Here is a 23,582-nt window from a genome sequence, read left to right on the forward strand (position 1 = left end):
GACAGAGCAAGACTCTGTCTCCAAAAAAAAAAAAAAAAAAAAGGATTGAGGCTGGGCACAGTGGCTCATGCCTGTAATCCTGGCACTTTGGGAGGCCAGAACAGGTGATCACTTGAGCTCAAGAATTCAAGACCAGCCTGGGCAACATGGCAAATCCCATCTCTACAAAAAATTAGCCAGGCATGAAGGCACATGCCTATGGTCACAGCTACTCTGGAGGCTGAGCAGGGAAGATCACTTGAGCCAAGAGGTCAAGGCTGCAATGAGCTGAGATTGGACCACTGCACTCCAACCTGGACAATGGAGTAAGATCCTGTCTTTAAAAGAGCAAGAGAGATTAGAATGCCTGCAGTGTGGCATAAAACACTAGAGAAGAAAAAAGACCACAAAAAGAGGGATATAAAATTTAGCTGGTTTTTTTTTTTTTTTTTTTTTTGAGACAGGGTCTCGCTCTGTCATCACCCAGGCTGGGGTACAGTGGTGTGATCTCAGCCCACTGTAGCCTCTACCTCCTGGGTTCAAGTTATCCTCCCACCTCACCCACAAGTAGCTGGGACTACAGGAATGCACCACCACATCTGGTTGTTTTGCAATTTTTGTAGAGAGGAGTTTTGACCATGTTGCCCAGGTTGGTCTCGAGTTCCTGAGCTCAGGCAATCCACTCACTTCGGCCTCCCAAAGTGCTGGGACTACAGGCGTAAGTCATTATGCCCAGCCATAAAATTTAGTTTTTAAGAAACAAAAAAATTAAGTACAAAGACATGGATTACATTGTTATATATATAGTGAAAAGATTCAAAGGTGAGAAAAACTACTTTGGACAACTGGCATATTTATCTAGTTAAGAGTATAAATTGCAAACAAACTCAGTGAACAAGGAAAAACACTAAGAAAGAAGATCAAGAAGGACACAGTCAAAATGCTTGGATTAGAAGTTTACTTTGAAGTATAAGATTATCGGGAATCACTATACAACTCTGAAGTATACAGTTCTAAACTAATGCTTGAGAATGATGTTTTCTGTAACTGCAGAAATAGAAATAACAGAAATGCTGTTAAAAAGGCTGCAGCAACTATTTAAGCCCAAATGAACCTCAGGGTTGTAACTATAGGAAAGTGGGTAGCAGACAGAAAACAGCAAAAGACAAGTATTTTCAGTTCATTTTAAATCATGGAGAGAAAGGATGAAGAAAAATAATCAAGACTTACTTTTAACAAAAGGTTGTTGGCTACGTGTTTCAGAACACTTACAGAATTTTTAAAAACTAATTACCTTCATTCCTAGATGCAGAAGCACTATGAAATTTTCCCCTCCATCCCTTGATCTTAGTGAAATCATTGGTTTTCCCTGTCCTAGAAACAAAGGGAAATCCCGCATCTATAAAAGAAAAAGTCAAAGAAATGACCAAACTTCTAGCAGGCCAATATTATGGACCTAATTAATGAATAAAACTTCAATTTAGTAAGTATATAAATCACTTATCCAAATTTTAACAACAAAATATCTTAGACCTATCTTAAATATCACCAATAAAGTAGCTTTTTACTTACACTGCAAATAATGTAAACTTCAAGAAAAACAGTGTTTGACATTGCAAATGTTACATACTCACCAGGAGAGGCAGGGTTGGTTCCTGTAAGGTTCCAAAATGGAAAGCTAGTGGCTGGAGCCAAAGGTAACTGTACTCCCAAGTATTTAAGATCAATGCTCATTGTTGGATCCACTGAATTCAATTTTAAGCCCACTACAAGAAAAAAGGAAATCATATTCCCATGGATCAGCCATAAATTATATTATCTCCCTTCTTTTTTTTAACTTGTGCCTGGGAGATGGTGAGGGGTAAAGTCAAGAGAGACAAAGGAGACAGTGAAGAGCAAAAACAATGAAAAAAACAAACAGTTATAGATTCACCTTAAGGTGTCCCCATGATCCATGCCATCTGGTATGACACATTTGTATAACCCCCCTCACCCTGCTGAGTATGATAGGCAAGGCCTCTAATTTGTTTCTAACCAACAGAATGTGGCAAGGGAAATAGGACAGGCATGACAATGTGCATGTGATAACACAAGTTATCCATCTTGTTGGAGCTGCAATGAAATAAATTTTGCCAACAAGCTAAGGGAAACTGGAAGCAGATCCCTCTCTAACCAAGTCTTTGAGAAACCAGGCCTGGCCAGTATTTTAACTGTAGCCTTGATGAGACCCTAAGCAAAGTACCCAACTAAGCAATACCCAGACTGCTGACACACAGAAACCGTAACAGTAAACATATCATTTTAAGTTGCTAGGTTTGTGGTAATTTATTAAGATAACTAATTTAAAATTAGCAAAATTCAGATCTTTTGTGCTTTAACTCTTTGTGGCCCAGAGACTTTCTAAGGCCATTAATACGAACTTGCCATAGACTAAGCTGCTGGCCTAATTATGGCTACTGGTTCTCTAGTTATTATTGACATTTATGGTTAATCAAGCCTAAAAATATTACGACTTCCTTATTTATATGTTAAGAGGCAATCTTTTGGGAAGTTATTTAACTTAAAGTTTAATAAAACTGAGGCCGAAAAAGTTCAAAGTGAAAGTGTTAAGTATCAGCCGGACCCGGTGGCTCACATTTGTTATCCCAGCACTTTGGAAGGCTGAGGCGAACAGATCACTTGAGGTCAGGACTTTGAGAACAGATGGCCAACATGGTGAAACCCCATCTCTACTAAAAATACAAAAATTAGCTAGGTGTGGTGACATGTGCCTGTAGCTACTTGGGAGGCTGAGGCAGGAGAAACACTTGAACCTGGGATTGCAACGGGCCAATATCATACCACTGCACTACAGCCTGGGTGACAAAGACTCCATCTCTCAAAAAAAAAAAAAAAAAAAAAAAAAGCAAAATGTTAAGTATCACAGTAAAGCCATTAAAAGGCACAGGTATAAGTTCTCAATAAAAAGCTCACATAGTGCTGGTTCTCTAACACATAAAGACATTAGGTAGATTATGAACCACATTGTACACTCTACATAAAATCTATCTGAACAAAAGATGGCAAGTCAGGCACTGTGGCATGCACCTGTAGTCCCAACTACTTGGTAGACTGAGGCAGGAAGACCACTTGTGACCAAGAGTTCAAAAAAAAAAAGGCTGGGCGCAGTGGCTGATGTCTGTAATCCCAACACTTTGGGAGGCGAAGGTTCCTCACCTGAGGTCAGGAGTTCGAGACCAGCCTGACCAACATGGAGAAATCTGTCTCTACTAAAAATAAAAAATTAGCTGGGCATGTAGGGGCATGCCTGTAATCCCAGCTACTCAGGAGGTTGCAGCAGGAGAATCGCTTGAACTCGGGAGGCGGAGGTTTGCGGTGAGCCAAGATCGCGCCATTGCACACTACCCTGGGCAACAGGAGTGAAACTCCATCTCAAAAAAAGAAAAGATTTTGTTTTAGTTTGAATTCCAATTCTTTAACATATTTTTATTGTATTACATATTTATTTTGTTGATCACACAATATAATTAAAATATCAAATAAAACATTCTATCCTCATGTTCCCAGTCAACTGTGGGAAATATAGGATTATGAGTCAAAACAATGGTTTCTAATCTTGTCTTTAATACTTTTTCATTGTATGACGTGGGCTAAACTTCTCCTTAGTTTTCTCGACAGTAAAAGAAAACCAATTCACCACACACAGTTGTATGCTTTGAGAATTTACTATACTTTCTCTGTAAAGCAGATGGTCTCAGAGAGGTAAAAGAAATTTCTCAGGCTGGGGCTTGATGACTCACACCTATAATCCCACCACTTTGGAAGACCAAAGCAGAAGGACTGCTTGCATCCAGAAGTTCAAGGCTAGTCTGGGCAACAGAGTGAGACTCCATCTGTACAAAAAAATTCAGAAATTAGCTGGGTGTAATTGCACATGGCTGTGATCCCAGCTACTCAGAAGACTGAGGCAGGAGGACTGCTTCAACCCAGAAGGTTGAGGGTGCAGTGAGCCATGATTTTTGTGCTACTGCACTCCAGCCTAGGCAAAAAAGCAAGATGTGGTCTTGAATTAAAAAAAAAAAAAAAAAAAAAAAAAAAGGAGCAGCAGCTTTAGTGTTATGTTTCCCCAACTGACTTTTAATAGTTAGCATAGGGTAAATAAGTCCTTATGAGAGGTAAACAAAAAGAAATCTGAGGCCGGGCACAGTGGCTCATGCCTGTAACCCTGCCACTTTGGGAGGCTGAGGTGGGTAGATCACCTCAGGTAAGGAGTTCAAGACCAGCCTGGCCAACATGGTGAAGCTCCATCTCTACTAAAAATACAAAAATTAGCCAGGCGTGTACTCCCAGCTACTCAGGAGGTTGACTCAGAAGAATCACTTGAACCTGGGAGACAGAGTTTGCAGTGAGCTGTGATCCCACCACTGCACTCCACCCTGGGCAACAGAGGGTTCAAGTTACTCTCCTGCCTCAGCCTCCCAAATACCCGGGAGGCGGAGGTTTCAAAATTACAAAAAGACTCATAAAGATAAAGCTGAAAGAGATAACCTTTAGATTTAAGCAAAGGCAGATTCAGCCAAGAAAAGATATGGCGAAAAATGCCTATTGCTAGCTAAACCCACTAAAATGCAAAAGTACACTCAAGATGTTTATAGTTCTATGAATACCTATGTAAGTCATAAACATAGCACAGGAAAGCATATACTATAAGGAAAACTCCAGCTAAGCACTTATTTAGTACAACATTCAGAATTTTTTTTTTAACTGCAGGGCACCATGGCTCAAACTTGTAATTCCAGCTACTTGGGAGGAGAGACTGAAGCCAGGAGTTTGAGACCAGCCCAGGCAAAATTGCGAGACCCCATCTCTTTAAAAAATATATTTTAAGGAAAAATAAAACAATTTTAATAAATAATTTTTTAAAAAGAGGGGAAGAGTTCTTGAAATATTGTCATTACTCACAAAGTAAATCAATATTAAAACTGACCAGACATAATGGCTCACGCCTAGAATCCCAGCACTTCAGAGGCCAAGGCAAGCAGATCTCTTGAGTTCGAGACCAGCCTGGGCAACATGGCAAAACCCCATCTCTACAAAAAAAAAAAAAATAGCCAGGTGTGATGGCATGTGCTTGTAGTCCCAGCTACTTGGGGGGCCGACATGGGATCACTGGGGCTCAGGAGGTTAAGGCTGCAGTGAGCCATGTTTACCTCACTGCACTACAGCCTAGGCTGGGTGACAAAGCAAGACCCTGACTCAAAAACGAAAACCAAAAAATAAAACAAAACAAAACAAAAAAACATTAAAACTGACAAGAGTCCACACTGATAAGCAATTTTTTTTTTCTTTTTGAGATGGAGTCTTGCTCTGTTGCCTAGGCTGGAGAGCAGTGGTAAGATCTCCGCTCACTTCAATCTCTACCTCCCAGGAGAGATTCTCCTGCCTCAGTCTCCCGAGTAGCTGGAATTACAGGCACACGCCACCACACCCAGCTAATTTTGTACTTTTAGTAAGACAGGGTTTCACCTGAAAAGTAAATTTTTTTAAATGAAGAGTAGGCAAATCTCTGGTGCAAAATAACTCCAAATAACTTACACAGATAGGCTACACTCAAGGAGGTACAATGTAACTTCTCACACATTGTGAGCTAAGTATAATATCTTCCTTCCAAAGAGTACAGTATGGAGAGAAGCAGGGGCAGGGAGGTTAACTTCACAGTGAAGAAACTGACAATATCTCAACCAGGTGATCAAAGTCAACATCAATAGTGATAAATCAATCATGCTGAATATATGTTTCCTTGACATTATGGGATGGTAAGTCTCAACTGAGAGATATCTATAATACCTGACTCTTCAAAACTGTCAAGGTCATCACACAAAATCTGAGAAACTGTCACAACCAGAAAGATTCTAAGGAGACATCACGAATAAAAGTATTGTGGCATCCTGAAGGGAACCCTAGATGCAAAAAAAAGGACAATGGGTAAAAACTAAGGAAATCCAAATAAAGTATGAACTTTAAATAATAATGTATCAGTACTGGTTCCCTAACTGAAACAAATGTACCAATCTAATGTTAGAGATTAACAGGAAAAATTATGGATGCTGAGAATTCGAAGTGGGAAAGAAAAACAGGAATTCTCTATACTGTATTCCTCATTTTTCCATAAATCTAAAACTCTTCTAAAATATAAAGCTTACTTTAAAAACTGACAATAATTGACTTGGTAGCAATGAAGAAGAAATATTTTAAACAAACATTTAAAATGCAAAGACAAGGCTGGGCACGGTGGCTCACGCCTATAATCCCAGCACTTTGGGAGGCCGAGGAGGGTGGATCACGAGGTCAAGAGATCGAGACCATCCTGGTCAACATGGTGAAACACCATCTCTACTAAAAATACAAAAATTAGCTGGGCATGGTGGTGCGCACCTGTAGTCCCAGCTATCCGGGAGGCTGAGGCAGGAGAATTGCTTGAACCCAGGAGGCAGAGGTTGCAGTGAGCCAAGATTGTGCCATTGCACCCCAGCCTGGGTAACAAGAGCAAAACTCCGCCTCAAAAAAATAAATAAATAAAATAAAATGCAAAGACAGATGATAACTTCAGATAAACTAATAGACTTAAAAAGCAGACCAATGTAGATACAGTAAAGGTAGCATAGCAAACAGAAAAATATAGTACTATGGAAAGAAAAATTAAGAATCTTATTTTATTTTTAAGCAAAACTACCAACAACAATAAAAACAATTTCCCAGGCTTAATCGACATGGCTTTCCCAATTTTAAAGCAAACTCAGGCCAGATGCAGTGGCTCACACCTGTAATCTTAGCACTTTGTGAGGATCACGAGGTTAGGAGATTGAGACCATCCTGGCTAAAAATGGTGAAACCCCATCTCTACTAAAAATGCAAAAACTTAGCTGGGTGCGATGGCACACACCTGTAGTCCCAGCTACTCAGGAAGCTGAGACAGGAGAATTGCCTGAACCCAGTGAGCCAAGATCACACCACTGCTCTCCACCATGAACAACAGAGCGAGACTCCATCTCCAAGAAAACAAAAGCAAACTCAAAAAGCTTTTCTAGTTTTTCAAGGGTTTTCAGCTCAAAAGTGTTTAAGTGCTATTTTCTAAAGAGTAATGAAATTATAGTTAATAGCAGAGCAAAGAAAATATGACATTATGAAGTTGAAATTTAACAAATTACTTCAAGAATCAAATTTTAGAGATGAACCTAGAATACTTTCATTACCTACAGAGACCTGGGATTGGCATCAGCCAGTTACTACAAATATTTCAAACTAACTTCATTCTTTAGAAACTGTTTATATCCAGTTTTTTATTGTTGTAGTTTTCATTTGTTTGTTTTTTTGAGACAAAGTCTTGCTGTGTCACCCAGGCTAGGGTGCAGTGGCACAATCTCAGCTCAATGCAACATCTACCTCCCGGGTTCAAGCAATTCTACTGCCTCAACCTTCCAAGTAGCTGCGACTACAGGGGTGCACCACCATGCCTGGCTAATTTTTTGTATTTTTAGTAGAGACAGGGTTTCACCACATTGGTCAGGCTGGTCTCAAACTCCTGGCCTCAAGTGATCCACCTGCCTCAGCCTTCCAAAGTGCTGGGATTACAGGCGTAAACTACCATGCCATTGCTGGGATTGCAGGCATGAGCCACGGTGCCCAGCCCAAGTATAGCTTTTTAAAGGAAACAAACGTTGGAGAGAAAAATATGCCAAAATAAAATAGAGGAAAAAAAGTCCAAAACAGGACTCTACCTCACACATTGAAGTACCACACAGATTACAGATTTGTTTTTAAAGAACAAAACTATGGCCAGGCGCAGTGGTTCATGCTTGTAATCCCAGCACTCTGGGAGGCCAAGGAGGGTGGATCACGAGGTCAGGAGTTTGAGACCAGCCTGACCAACATGGTGAAACCCCATCTCTACTAAAAATACAGAAAGTACCTGGGCATGGTGGCACAGGCCTGTAATCCCAGCTACTCAGGAAGCTGAGGCAGGAGAACTGTTTGAACCTGAGAGGTAGAGGTTGCAGTGGGCCAAGATTGCACTCTAGCCTGGGCAGCTAAGTGAGACTCCATTTCAAAAAAAAATAAAAAACAAAACAAAACAAAACTCCCAAGTATAACCATTTTATTTAGAAACTGAATGATTAGTGTCTAGTCATTCTTTGATAGCTTGTAATGTTTAGACTCTCAGGTAAATGAACTACTATATAGTTTAAGCAAGCTAGACAGTTTTCTGAAAATTAGTGTCAAAAACTCAAAAAACTACTCCAATATGCATATCTAAAATCAAATATAATTATAAGAAACTAAAAATTAGGCCACAGCCTAAAATTATATCGCAAAACAGGAAAATCAGTAGTGATCATGATGTTAACCACAGTAGATATGTTTTTTTAAAGATTAAGCAACATCATCAAGGCCAAGATAATGCATTACAATAAAATAAATATAATAATGAAAACTGCAGCCATAAAAAAGACTGAGTTCATGTCCTCTGCAGAAACATGGATGAAACTGGAACCCATCCTTCTCAGCAAATTAACACAGGAACAGACAATCAAATGCCGCATGTTCTCACTCATAGTGGGAGTTGAACAATGAGAACACATGGACACAAGGAGAGGAACATCACACATCACACAACAAACCCTGTCAGGGGGTAGGAGGCAAGGGGAGGGAGAGAATTAGGACAAATAACTAATGCACGTGGGGCTTAAAACCTAGATGATGGGTTGACAGGTGCAGCAAACCACCATGGCACATGTGTACTCATGTAATAAACCTGCAAATTCTGCACATGTATCCCAGAACTTAAAGTAAAATAAAATTTTTAAAAAGTATCGTGAAAATTTTAAACTAACTTCCCACTGGTACATCAAATATATAAAATAGATGTTTGCAGCCAAAACATGAGAGAGAAAAGTATTCTTCTATTTACACATCTAAACACATTACTAAAGGACAAGCAAGATTCTCCAAAATTATAAAAACAAACACATAAACAAAAGCAGCCAAATTAAAATGAGAAATAGGAATTGGGGAGAATACCAGGTTTTAAGAATGAACAAAGAAAATATTGCTTGCTTACCATGATTCATTTTTTTCTTACAGAAAATATTAGGATAAAGAAGACCTAGACATGGTTTTTAAACGAAAGGGAAGAATTATGGAAACAGAGAAGAGAAAAACATGCAAACTGAAAGGCACTGAAAGAAACAAAATCAAGGCTAGAAAGAAAGGAGAAAAAACAGAAAAGAAAAAGAAAAGAGAAGGAGAGAGGAAAAAGAGGAGAAAGAGTAGGGAAGAGAGAGAGAAAAAAGACAACCAAAAAAAAGGTCACTTGTCTGTTACCTTCTTGAAGACCAGGATGTATCACCTGCTTATGCCGCAAAGACTTCAAATCTTCTATCAACTCCTTTTCCAACTGGGAAATTCTTGCTCTGCAACCTACTCCCAAAACAAACAGTAATAAAATAAGCTACTGTACAGACAAATGAGTGTTGCACACTTCATTACTGGAGCCCAAACCACAAATACAATTCATTTTATACTATTTTATAATACCTGAGTCATTTGTGGTTGATGCCTGAAGACCAGAAGATTCTTCTGTTGTCCCATCAACTGCATGAATGTCTAGAGCTTCCTATACATGAAAAAAAAAATAGTTCATATTACTTCTGAAAAATTAAATGTAAAACAGGATTTAAAAAGAAAAATTAAACACCAGGAGGAAAATATCTCCATATTTACAGTGATACTAAAATTGGCAGAACAGGAGCAATTTTTTCATACTTTGTGGTATTTTCTAAGTGTTCCACATTAATATTACTTTAATAATAAGAAAGGGAAAAAAGGAAAGCAAAAAATGTGAATATGTCATACTGAGCTAACTGACCTCAAAGTGTATGCCAATTTGCATGTTCATTTCTCAGAGTTTATATACAGATAGCTTACTCAGCTAACAAGAAGGGAGGGAAAAAACAGGTAGAATGGATGAGACATCCAACATATGTAGAGTTAATTAAGAAAGACTAGGCTTCCATAAAAATCTCAAGAGAAATAATCTGGTTGAAGACTCAGAGTGCAATAAACAGACTGTCAATGTGTAAGACAGCAGAGTTAAGATGACTATTAATATTTGGTTTTCCAATGTTACTCTATTATTACTTTTGAAAACGGAGGCCAGGTGCATTGGCTTGGGATGCCGAGGCAGGCAGATTGCTGGAGGCCAGAAGTTCGAAACCAGCCTGGCCAACATGGCGAAACCCCATCTCTACTAAAATTACAAAAATTAGCTGGGTGTGGTGGCACATGCCTGTAATCCCAGGTACATGGGAGGCTGAAACACAAGAATGGTTTGAACCAGGGAAATGGAGACTGCAGTGAGCTGAGATCACACTACTGAACTCCAGCCTGGGCAACAGAACAATAATCTGAAGAAAGAAAGAGCAACAGAACAATAATAGGAAAGGCGGGGAGGGGAGGGGAAGGAAAAGGAAAGGAAAGGAGAAAGAAAAAAGGGAGGGGGGGAAGAAAAGAAAGAGAAAGAAAGCAAGCAAACCAGGCAAAGAAGGAAAAGAGGAAAAGGGGAGGGAAAGGAAGAAAGAAAAGAGAGAGAAGGAAGGAAAAAGGGAAGGAAGGAAGGAAAGAAAGAAAGGAAAACTAGTAGGTAAAATAAAAGGGATATCGCCAAAGAGTTAGTAAATGTTTCATGTATTTTTAGGCCTTTCAAAGATCCATAATGATAATTCCACTAAGACCTGAAGATTTTAAAAACACATCTATGCATAAATCATGAACTGAAAGCTAAGCAAGACTTAATGTTTTTAAGTCTATTCAAATGAAGTATCTTAAGTGATGCCTGTTAACTAAACCAAACATTTTGGAAACACTTCCCTCCCCACCTCACCCCTCTTACACCCTTACAAACAGCTGTAGCCACAAAACTAGATTATAAATCGAGTTAGTTATAAGCCAGTATACAATTGCAGTGTAACTAGTTAGTCTTTGAAAGAATCCTGAAAATTACCATCTTACCTTTGATTCAAAGGAAACAAAGAGAACACCATCCACATCTTCCAGATCAGGCTTCACATCTGGAAAGGTACTGCCAGGGCCTACAGGTGTATTCTTTGTAGAAATTAAAGACTTTCCTGTGTTTTTAGGTGGTCTTCCTGCCTTACAGAGTTTCAATTTTCGAGGCCTTCCTCTTTTTCCAGGTATATTTGGAGAGGCATTCTGATTAGCATTCACTACCTTTGGGGCTGTTGCAATCTTAAGCATAGTTGTTCTCTTTCTGCCCAACTCCTCTTTTCCTGAAAGTGAGTCCCCAGCTGAACCCTTTGAACTGTCAAATATTCTTTCTGTGCTAATGCTGTCAGATATATTAGGATATTTCCACAGAGGTTCTTTCAGTAAGGGATATTTTTGTACCACTCTTAGATCTGGTGAATGTTTTCTAAGACCATTTTCTGATTCCTTGCCTAAGCAAAAGGCAGTCTCATTGGAATTTTCAATGTATGTAGGTAAATATTCAAATTCTGTCAACATAGAAGATTTATCCTTTCGAGATGTGGAAAGCATGTTATCAGGCAGTTCAGAAATTTTCACTGTGCTTTTGGTGACGGCACAAGGTTCCAGATAGACCACTGGCATCTTTCCAGCATCTAATTTGAACATTTTAGCTTTAGCAACACCTGATGGGCTGCTCGGAAGCCATTTAGAAGATAGATGGTCAGCTTCTGGGTTATCAACTTTATTGTGCCTCTTAAGCTGTTTCTCTAGTATAGGATCATCATCACTGTTTGAGTATACATCCGTCTCTTCATCTGTCTCTTCCTGTTTCACAGTGACCCTTTCTGGGCACTCACCAAATTCATAGTCATAATCATCTAGAGGCTCTTCTTTAATAACAACATTGAAGCTTCCATTCTGGTCTAATGGTGAAGTTATATGGGAGTCATCTTCAAAATTATTGGCAATAAGACTGAAGAGAGAGGGGAGAAAGGGATTTAAAAAGTAAAAAACGATCCGTAAACAAGACTCAGGAAAAAAAAAGAGATGTTAGGAGTCCAAGTAACACATCAGATTTCATCAGCCATTCCTCAAAAACACTCAAAAACTCTAAAAATCCACATGCCGATTAACAACACTGTAAAGCAAACACACATCCATCACAACTAAGAATTGCAACAAACAGGAAAGGGCCTCCAAACTGCCAGCTGATTTTTTCCTATATGTTTGAGATTAAACTCACGTAACATAAAATGTATCTCAGCCATTTTAGAGTATACAATTTACTGGTTTTTAGTATAGTCATGATGTTGCCAGACGATTCTTCAACTTTAAAATGGAAAACCTCACTTTCAATATAAAGAATTCACCACTAATCCTTTCAAAATAAAAGAGGGTAGTTGAAGGCAAATGCATATGACCCAGATATATTGGGTATAATTCATCAAAAACAATATAAACATCTAGTTTCCCCCTCCTTCCAATCAGCCTTTGAAAGCCTAAAAACTATACCAATGTATCTTGAGAATATGGTAGAAATAAAAAATTAGGTTAGGTTCCACCTAAGGCCAGACACTGCAGCTCACGCCTATAATCCCAACACTTTGGGAAGCCAAGGTGGGCGGATCACCTGAGGTGAAGAGATGAAGACCATCCTGGCCAACATGGTGAAGCCCCATCTCTACTAAAAACACAAAAATTTATCTTCGTAAAATATAGAACTGTATTTACGTTATCTGCCTGTTCAAAAGCATTTCAAAGGCTTCTGAAACTAAAGGAAAAAGTATAAATATCTGGGATGCTTTTCAAAGCCAGATATAATTTATCCTCAGCCATTTCAACCTCATCGTTTTTAAACAATAACCTACAGCATATTCCATAGGATCCAATCACACAAAATATTACCTTAGTGTCTCAGTCCAATAAAATACATTTCAACACCAATCCATCATTAATGAAGCACATTTTCACTACTTGCTAACCCAATTAAAGTCAGTCTTTATAAAATTTTATAAAACTCAAATAGGCACTAGCAACTACTATATAAATGTGTAGTTACTTGTTCCTTGCACAGTTTCTACTTAAGATCTTAACCTTATTTGAAAATCCTCCAATGGAAGCTGGAGATGGTGGCTCAAGCCTGTAATCCTAGCACTTTGGGAGGTGAGGTGAGCACACTGCCTGAACTCAGGAGTTTGAGACCACCCCAGGAAGCAACATGGTGAAACCCCATTTCTACTAAAATAGAAAAAAAAAAATTGGCAGGGCATGATGACCCATGCCTATAATCCTAGCACTTTGGGAGGCTGAGGCAGCCAGATTACCTGAAGTCAGCAGTTCAAGACCAGCATGGCCAACATGGTGAAACCCCGTATCTACTAAATATACAAAAACTTAACTCAGAGCGGTGGCATGTGCCTGTAATCCTAGCTTCTCGGGAGGCTGACGCAGGAGAATCACCTGAACCCGGGAGGTGGAAGCTGTGGCGAGCCAAGATAGCGCCACTACACTCCAGCTTGGGCAGCATGGCAAGACTGTGTCTCAAAAAAAAAAAAAAAATTAGCCAGGCTTTGGTGGTACGCGTCTGTAGTCCCAGCTACTCCAGAGGCTGAGGCAAGAAAATTCCTTGAACCCGGGAGGTAGAGGTTGCAGTGGGCCGAGATTGTGCCACTGCACTCCAGCCTGTGGGCCACAGAGCAAGACTTTGTCTAAAAATAAAAAAAAAATTTTAAAAAAAAAGGAAAAGAAAAAAAAGAAAATCCTCCAATGGAAGATTTCCACTTCCGGTTAGAATGTGGACGATCGCAAAACATCATCACTTTTGCCATAACAATGAGAAAACACTACATAAATTATTTTTCTAAAAAGCTACTGAAGACCTCTGGACATAATTAAGTCTAAATGAAGTGAATTCCATAAAAAGACCAGACTTCTCTAGGTGACCAGAGATAGCTACAGTTTATATAGCTATAACCTGGAGATACAGTAAGGAGAGAAAAAAACAACTATAGGCAAAGGATCTTTGCAGAAACTCAGAGAAACCAACTTTTAATGCCTGAGCATGGGCAGAATCTAGAGAACCTCAAATAGAAAACTAGTCTTCAGTGTTGTCCAATTACCACCACTCCAGAGGACTTCTGCGGAATAAACAGCAGTGCTGCAGAAAGGCTAGACTAGTGGGCACATTGGCTCATGCCTGTAATCCCAGCACTTTGGAAGGCCAAGGAGGGGGCAGAATCACTCAAGGTCAGGAGTTCAAGACCAGCCTGGCTGGCCACCATGGAGAAACCTTATTTCTACTAAAAATACAAAATAATTAGCTGAGTGTTGTGGCACTCATCTATAACCCCAGCTACTCAGGAGGCTAAGGTAAGAGAATTGCTTAAACCTGGCAGTCATTCTACTGAGCCAATATTGCACCATTACACTCCAGCCTCAGCAACAGAGCGGGACTCTGTCTCAAAAAAAAAAAAAAAAAAAAAAAGGAAGGAAGAAAGAAGAAGGAGGGAAGGAGGGAAGGAAGGAAGGGAAGGACGGAGGGAGGGAGGGCAGGCAGGCTGGCCTCGCAACAAGAGAACTTGTAGTCTACCAATGCTTAGGTCATAAAGTCCTGCCAAGGATAAGAGACCGACCCATCACTCCCCTGACACAACTGAAACGAGAGGTGAGCTGAAATTTACTAAAGTGGGAAGCCACTTGAAATCACCTAGACTGAAGGACAGAGAAACAAGAAAAAAAACCAGTGTCAGAGATCTCTGGGACAACATGAAATGATCTAACATACTAGTAACTGCCCTTCCAAAAAGGCGAGAGAAACAAAATAAAGAAATATTTGAAGAGAAAATGAACAAAAATCTTGCAAAAGCAAAAGATATTAACCCACAGATCCAAGAAGCTCAGCAAGCAACCCTGGGGACAAAGAGAAGAAAAACAAGAAAAGTCATACCAAGGCACATCAAGATCAGGCTGCTGAAAATGAAAGATGAAGAGAAAAACCTTGAAAGCAGCAGAGGGAAAAACAGACATTGGAGGAATAACAAGGAGAACAACAGACTGATGAGTGACTCACTGGAAACTACGTAAGTCAGAAGACAATATACTTTACCCAACATGAAGTGTTGAAAGAAAAACTCCCAACCTAATGTTCTATACCTACCAAAAGAAGCCTTTAAAATTGAAGACATTTTCAGACAGCTGAGATCATTCAGATTGCACAAAAATACTAACTCCTCAGCTCACAAATAAGACAAAGATACCAGTTCTTGCCACTTCTACTTACTTGTACTAGAGATTCTATCAGGATGATTAGGCAAGAAAAAGAAATAAAAGGCATCCAGATTGCTGAGGAAAAAGCATAACTATCTCTATTCAAAGGTAACAATCTTGTATATTAGAAAATACGAAAAAATCCACTAAAAACCTATTAGAACTAATACATCAGTTTAGCAAGATTCCAGGATCCAAGACACACACACACAAACACACACACACACACACACACACACACACACACTCTTACAAACTGTTTTTCTACAAACTAGCAATAAATGTCAAAAGTAAAAGTGAGAAAATAGTTCCATTTTACAATCACATCAACAAGAATAAAATATTTAGGAATAAATATAATAAAAGAAGTGTAAGTAAGACTTGCACATGGAAAACTATAAAACACTGTTGAAACAAAAGACCAAAATAAATAGAAAAACATCCCTTGTTTATAGAAAAAAAGTATTTCATTTTCGTAAAACAGCAATAATCTCTAAAGTGATCTACAAATTCAATGCAATCTCTACCAAGGTGGGATTTTTTTTTCAGAAAGTGACAAACGGACCCTAAAATTCACATGGAAATGCAAGGGACCCACTAACATAACCAAAGCAATCTTGAAAAATAGAAACCAAGTTCTCAGAGGACTCATACTTCCAGATTTCACCTTACTACAAAGCTATAGTAATTAAGACAGTGTATCTATTTGTTTGGTTTGGAGACAAGGTCCCACTCTGTCACCCAGGCTAAAGTCTAATAGCACAGTCATAGCTCGCTGTATACCTTCAAATTCCTGGACACAAGTGATCCTCCTCCTACTTTAGCCTCTTGAGTAGCTGGGACTACAGACACACATCACCACACTCAGTTATTATTTTTATATTTTGTAGAGACGGGGTGTCTTTAGTAGACAGGCTTTTACCATGTTGGCCAGGCTGGTCTCAAACTCCTGGGCTCAAGCTATCCTCCTGCATCAGCCTCCCAAAGTGCTGGGATTATAAGCATGAGCCGCTGTGCCCAGTCAACAGTGTGACATTGACATAAGACTAGATATACAGATCAACTAACAGGATTAAGACCTAGAAATAAATGTCCATATTTATGTCAACTAATTCAACTGCCAAGGTACCAAGATAATTCCACAGGGGAAAGAATGGTCTTTTCAACACAAAACAAACTGTTCCCACAAAGACTTGTACACATATGTTCACAGGAACATTATTCATAACAGCCAAAAATTGAAAACCTTACCATCCATAACTAATGAAATAAAATGTGGCAACATCCACACAATAAAATATGATTTGACAATAAAAATAAAGTACAAATACATGCTACAACCTGGATGAACCTTAGAAACATCAAGCTAAGTAAAACAAGCTCGGCACAAAAAACCACATGTTATATAACTTCATTTATATTAAATATCCAAAATAAGCAAATCTACAGAGACAGAGACAGGTGATTGTGCTGGATTGGGTGAAGTGGGGGAGTGGATGAGGAAAAATGGGAAGTTACTTTAATGGGTTTTCTTCCTGGGGTGGTGCTGGGAATGTCCTAAAACTGGCTGCAGCACTGTAGTAATGGTTGTATAACCCCATGAATATACTAAAAACCATTCATTCACCCAATTGGTGGGTGAATTTTATGTAAATTTTGTTACATGTGAACTATATTTCAATTTATTTAAAGTTTTTAAATAATAACTATTAAAGTCCAGTGTGGTGGCTCACACCTGTAATCCTAGCACTTTGGGAGGCTGAGGTGGGTGGATCACCTGAGGTCAGGAGTTAAAGACCAGCCTGGCCATCATGGTGAAACCCCATCTTTAAAAAAAAAAAAAAACTATTAAAGGAAGTTCTTCAGACTGACAGAAAATGAACCAATATGGGCCAGGTATGGTGGCTGAGGTCAAGGTGGATGGCTCACTTGAGTCTAGATGTTCAGTATCAGGCTTACCAACATAGTAAAACCCTGTCTCTTCTAATTCATACAAAAATTAGCTGGGCATGATGGCGCATGCCTGTAGTCTCAGCCACTTGGGAGGCTGAGTCAGGAGAATCACTTGAAACTGGGAGGCAGAGGTTGCATGCAGTGAGCCGAGACTGCACCACTGAACTCCAGCCTGGGCAACAGAGTGAGACTCTGTCTCAAAAAAAGGAAAAAGAAAATGAACCAATATAAACACAGATCAGGGAACAAATTTTAAAAAACAATAAAAATAAAAAATAAATATATAAGTAAATAAAAAACTTTTTCTTATATTATTTAAATGACTAATGACTGTTTAAGCAAATGAAGTAACAAGGTTTAGAGGTTTATATCACATAGAAGGACATGAACTATAAAGACACTAGCAGTTCATTATTCAAATTGTACTTAATAAATTAAGGATGCTCACTGTAATCCCTATAACCACTTCTATATACTGAACTGAGTCCCCCATCAAATTCGTATGTGGAAGCCCCAACAGGGCTTTAGGAGAAAATTGCGGTTAAAAGAGGTTTTAAGGATGGGACTCTAATCCAACAGGATGGTAGGCTTATAACAAGGGGAAGAAAGAGAGACATCCCTGCCATTCCCATGTGTGGATATATCAAGAAAGTAGCTATATGTAAGCCAGGATGAGACATGAGAAACCAAACCCTGCCACAACTTTGGTATTGGACTTTCTAGCCTCCAGAACTGTAAAAAAAATAAATTTCTGTTGCTTAGCCAGCCAATCTATAATATTTTGTTATGGCAGCCTGAGTAGACAAATCCAACCACTAAAAAATTACAAAGAGGTAATTTTTATATAAATGGAATTTGAAAAGCTCAATCCACACAAAAACAGGGAATGATAAAGAACAGATAAGAGAAGCAGGAAATAGCAAGGTGACAAGGTTAAAACCCACCTACCAAAGTAATGGCATTAAATGTAAATGAACAAAACAGTCTGATTAAAAGCCAAAGGTTTTAACAGTGAATAAAGAAACATGTCCAGGGCTAGGCATGGTGGCTCAGGCCTGTAATCCCAGCACTTTGAGAGCCCAAGGTGGGCAGATCGCAAGGTCAGGACTTTGAGACCAGCCTGACCAATATGGTGAAATCCCGTCTCTATTAAATATTAAAAAAAAAAAAAAAATTAGCTAGGTATGGTGACACCTGATAGCTTGAACTCAGGGGGCAGAGGCTGCAGTGAGCAGAGATGGCGCCACTGCATTCCAGCCTGGGTGACAAAGCAAGACTCTGTCTCAAATAAAGAAAAAGAAAAAAGTCCAACTATAAGTTATTTAAAAGAATCACAATGTAAATTCAAGGAAGAATTAAAATACAAGGAGGAAAAAAAATAAACAATACAAAAACAAATCAGAAGAAAACCAACATAGCTCAGTAACATCAAAGAGAGTAGATTTTAAAATAAGGAGTTTTAGGCTGGGTACGGTGGCTAACACCTGTATTCTCGGCACTTCAGGAGGCTGAGGCAGGTGAATCACCTGAGGTCAGGAGTTCGAGACCAGCAAGGGCAACACAGTGAAACTCCATCTCTACTAAAATACAAAAACTCAGCCAGACATGGCAGTGTGTGCCTGTAATGCCAGCTACCCAAGAGGCTGAGGCAGGAGAATTGCATGAACCCGGGAGGCAGAGGTTGAAATGAGCCAAGATCGCACCATTGCACTTCAGCCTAGGTGACAAAGCAAGACTCCCCCTCAAAAAATAAATTAATTAATTTTAAAAAATAAATAAGAGGTTTTATCAGAAATAAAGAGGCACATAATAAAAATCTTTAAGAGCTTAATTCACCAATAAAAAATTAACAACCCTAAAGGTATATGTACCTAATTATATAGCTTCGAAATATTTGAAGCAAAAGTTTACAGTACTGAAAAGAGAAACAGACAAATCCACAACTATAGTGGGAGATTTTAACCCAACTTTCTCAGTAACTGACATTAAAAAAAAAATCGAGAAATAGAAGAACTGAATAATACTACCAATCAAACTTACTTGATAAGCCTATAGAACATTATATCTAACAACTGTAAATTACACATATCTTTTCCAAGTATACATGAAGTATCAATCAAAAACAGATCACATACTAGACAATAAAGCAAACCCTTGATAATTCCCAAAGGTTTTAAGCAATATGTTTTTTGACAATGGAATAAAACTACAAATCAGTAACAAACATCAACTCAACATACCAAATTTGTAGAAGGTACCTGAAGTAGTGCTCAAGAATTAAACGTACAGTTTAAAATATATATAAATGAAAAAGTCTAAAATCAAGTATCTAAGACAAGAATTGATAATCTTTTTTTCTGTAAAGGGCTAAACAATAAAAAATTTTAGGCTTTGCAGTCCATAAAGTCTCCGTTGCAACTACTCAACTCTGCCATGTTAGCACAAAAAATCCTACAGACAATACATTAACAAATGAGCATGACTGTCTTCCAAAAACTAGGACACTAAAATTTGAACTTTATTTAATTTTCACATCACAAACAACTATTCTTTTGTTTTTTTCCCCAACCACTGAAAAACGCAAAAATAATTCTTAGCTTACAAGACAAGTAAAAACCAATGGTAGGCACATATGGTCCATGGGTCTTAGTCCACCAACCCCTAATCTAAGGCAAACTAAACCAATAACAAGTAGAACAAAGGAGTTAATTATGAGAGAAAAATCAACAAAATAGAAAAAAATAAGCTGAAGTCATGATTTGAAACCTCCCAACAAGAAAACTCTGTGGCTTCACTGATAAATTCTATCAAATACATAATGGAAAAAAAAAAAAGCAATCTTGCACAAACTCAGCAAATACAGAGAACAGAACACTTTGCATTGTGTTTTTATGTGGTAACCATAACCCTAGTGCCAACACATCAGAAATAAAACTATAAACAAATATCCCACATGAATTTGGTGCAAAAATCCTCAATAAAATATCAGCAAACTGAAACCAGTAACATCAAAAAGGATGATAGCATCGTGGCCAGGTAATGTTTAGCCCAATAATGTAAGAATGGTATAACATCATCGCCCCTCCCCCCAAATCAATGTTAATTCACCATATTAACAAAATAAAGGGGAAAAATATGATATTTCAATGGATTTAGAAAAATCATTTGATGAAATTCAACACTCATTCTTAACAACATTCAGGATAATGGGGAATAGCTGGAAAGTATTTCAACGTGATAACAAGCACTGTAGAAAAACTATACCCAACATCCAACAAAAAATACAGAATGAGTTTATGATCAGGAGACATGAATGACTACTCCAAAAATTTTTTTTTTTTTTTTTTAAGACAGCATCTCCCTTTGTCCCCCATGCAGTGGCACAACCACAGCTCAATGCAACCTCAACCTCCCAGGCTCAACTCAAGCAATCCTCTCACCTCAGCCTCTCAAGCAGCTGGGACTACAGGTGTGCACCACCATGCCCAGCTAACATTTTTTAAGTTTTTATAGAGATGGGGGTGAGCTGGGTGGGTGTCACTATGTTGCCAGAGGTGGTCTCGAGCTCCTGGGTTCAAGTTATCCTCCTGTCTTAGCCTCCCAAAGTGCTGGAATTACAGGCGTGAGCCACCACACCCTGCCTCAAAATTTATTTTCAACACAGTACTGGGAATCCAAGCAATGCAATAAAGCAAGAGAGAGAACAGACATAAAGATTGGAAAGAAAATGTAAAACTAATATGGTTCGCAGGTAACACTGTACATGTAGAAAATTTCTAAAGAAATCTATAAATTGGTAAAAATCAACTGCATTTCTATATACTATCAGAATATTAGGAAATTATTTCAAATGCCAGTTACAAGGATCATTTTGTAAAGCACCTAGAAATAAGTTTAATTAAAAACTGAAAAGAATAAATTATGGCTGAGATTAAGTAAGATCTAAATAAAAAAAGATCTATGCCATGTTTATTAGAAGATTCAATGATGTCAAGATATCAAGTCTTTTCAAATGGATCTATTATTCAAAGCAATTCCAGTGGATTTTTTTCATAGAAATTGGCAAAATGACTCAAAATTTACGTGGAAATACAAAGAACCTAGAATAACCAAAATAATGGCGGGGGGGGTTCAAAGGCTTACATAACCTGATTCTAAGACTTACTATAAATCTACTATCATAAAGACAGCATGGTATTAGCCAAAAAAATAGAAAACATGGACAAATAAATCACTGAAATGGAATTTAGTGCAAAATAAACCTACGTGTACACATATAGTCACCTGATTTTCCTAAGCACCAATGGAATTTAATGGAGAAAATATTTTCACTAAGTGATGCTAGAGCACCTAGCCATCTGTATGGAAAAATATGAACCTTGATCCTTCAGAGCATGTACAAAAATTATTAATAATTCAAGATAGATCATATACCTAAATGTGAAAACTAAAAGAACTTACCCCTTTCAAATATTTTACTTAACTAGTGAAAATAGCGATTTTTTTATCAACTGTTTTACAACTTTACTACATAAGTTATATAATATAAAAGTCACCCACATTATAAGTGTTAACTCAATAATTTTTAATAAATGTATAGTTATTAGCCATTACCATAATCCAGTTTCCCTTTATCTGTTTTTAAAGGTTAAGCCAAAAAAAAAAACTATAGAAAAGCCACAAGCCAATCAATTTCCATCATCAAGCCCACTCTTTTCCCTTTCCCAATTATCTCCGTTCTTACGTATATCACATATAAATGACATGCTATATCAAGTAATTTAAGATTAATGCTTAAATTACTTGCTATGTTATCTGGGTATCTTCACATTTCAAAACATAACTTTCATAATCAAAAAAAATTTTATCTTATTTTCATTTAGCACACAACCTGCATTATGTTTGCAGTAGCTGGGAAATCTCATGAGTATAGATCTTGGCCGCTAATTCAACAACTGCTTTCACATTTCCTGAGAAACTGAACTTGCTAAGTTATACTCTCAGAAAGAATTTCTTCTATTTTCCAAATAAAACTTTATACATAATGCATGAAATCTTGATTCGGTGAGAGAATTTTACAAACAGTTAAGTTTCATTCTTCTAAGAAGTCTCTTCTATCCAAATAGATTAGGTGACAGAACACCTAGGCAAAACCAATGAATTACAAACATCGGTTAATTAAAAGGATTTTTTTTTGTTAGCAGTATGTAATCAATGCAACAAATTTTAATGTGTGACAATACTAACCACTCTAAAACACATTAAGAAAGTTTTAAATACCACTGATAAACTCATTCACGAAACATTTGCTGAGTGCGCAGTAGTGCCAGACATTTTGTTAGGCACAGAGATTAACAAAATAAATGAAGCACTGTTATCTACATTCAAGGAATTTATAGGCCAGTGCAGGAGACAGAGAAGTAGACAACATGATATAATCTAACAGATACTATGATAAACATATATATAGGCAATAAGGATACACATTAGAAGAACCCTTATGTTAATATCTTCCATAAAACTGGTGCTTAGCATGGCCTATGTAACTAAACTGCACATCCTAGACATGTATCCGGGAACTTAAAATTAATGTTTTTTAAAAAGAAAGAGGATTTAAAAGACAAAACTGATGCTTAGGCCATGCACAATGGGTCACACCTGTTACCCCAGCAGTTTGGGAGACCAAGGTGGGTGAATCGCTTGAGCTCAGGAGTTCGAGACCAGCCTGGGCAAAATGGTGAAAGTCTCTACAAAAAATACAAAAAACAATTCATGCCTGTAGTCCCAGCTACCTATATGGCTGAAGTGGGATGATCATGACCCCAGGAGGTCAAGGCTGCAGTGAGCCAAGACCGCGACACTGCACTCCACCTGGGTGACAAAGTGAGACTCTGTCTTTAAAAAAAAACTAGTGCTTAACTTAATAGAATAAAGGTATCCACTGGAAAAGAGAAACGTAGAGTACAGAAAAAAAACAAAAGAGCTCTTGGCAGGCAAAGGCAGGAGGATTGCTTGGGTCCAAGAGGTAGGGACCAACCTGGGAAACACAGTGAAATCCACTACCTACAAAAAATGAAAATAAATATTAGCCAGGCATGGTGGCACACACCTATAGTCAGACCAAACTACTCAGGAAGCTGAGGTGAGAGGATCACTTGAAGAGACCAGGAGGCCAAGGTTGCAGTAACCCATGGACTGTGTTGCTGCAACCCAGCCTGGGTGACAAACCAAAAGCCTGTCTCAATTTAAAAAAAAAAAAAAAAAAAGCACAGTACAACAATGATAACCACCACACCAAGGTTCATAACTGTGAAATTCCACAATACGAGGGATCAATAAAA

At 38.2% G+C, this 23,582-nt stretch overlaps 1 protein-coding gene across 50 annotated transcripts in view; it reads right to left on the bottom strand.

Annotated features, from left to right (window-relative positions):
- Positions 1-23,582, bottom strand: part of MGA (MAX dimerization protein MGA) — a 155,337-nt gene that overhangs the window by 61,089 nt on the left and 70,666 nt on the right. For all 50 annotated transcript variants that reach the window (XR_013521013.1, XR_013521014.1, XM_078334305.1 and 47 more), the window contains 5 exons: positions 11,047-11,995; positions 9,574-9,652; positions 9,361-9,456; positions 1,614-1,745; positions 1,274-1,378 (listed from right to left, as the gene is read on the bottom strand). Coding sequence is in view for 48 of the 50 variants with exons in the window: in XM_078334291.1 (XP_078190417.1) it covers positions 1,274-1,378; positions 1,614-1,745; positions 9,361-9,456; positions 9,574-9,652; positions 11,047-11,995 (1,361 nt within the window). In the remaining 2 variants the exon portion in view is untranslated. The remainder of the gene's footprint in view (positions 1-1,273; positions 1,379-1,613; positions 1,746-9,360; positions 9,457-9,573; positions 9,653-11,046; positions 11,996-23,582) is intronic.

Source organism: Callithrix jacchus, chromosome 8 (genome assembly GCF_049354715.1).
Source record: "Callithrix jacchus isolate 240 chromosome 8, calJac240_pri, whole genome shotgun sequence".
NCBI classification, from domain to species: Eukaryota; Metazoa; Chordata; class Mammalia; order Primates; family Cebidae; genus Callithrix; species Callithrix jacchus.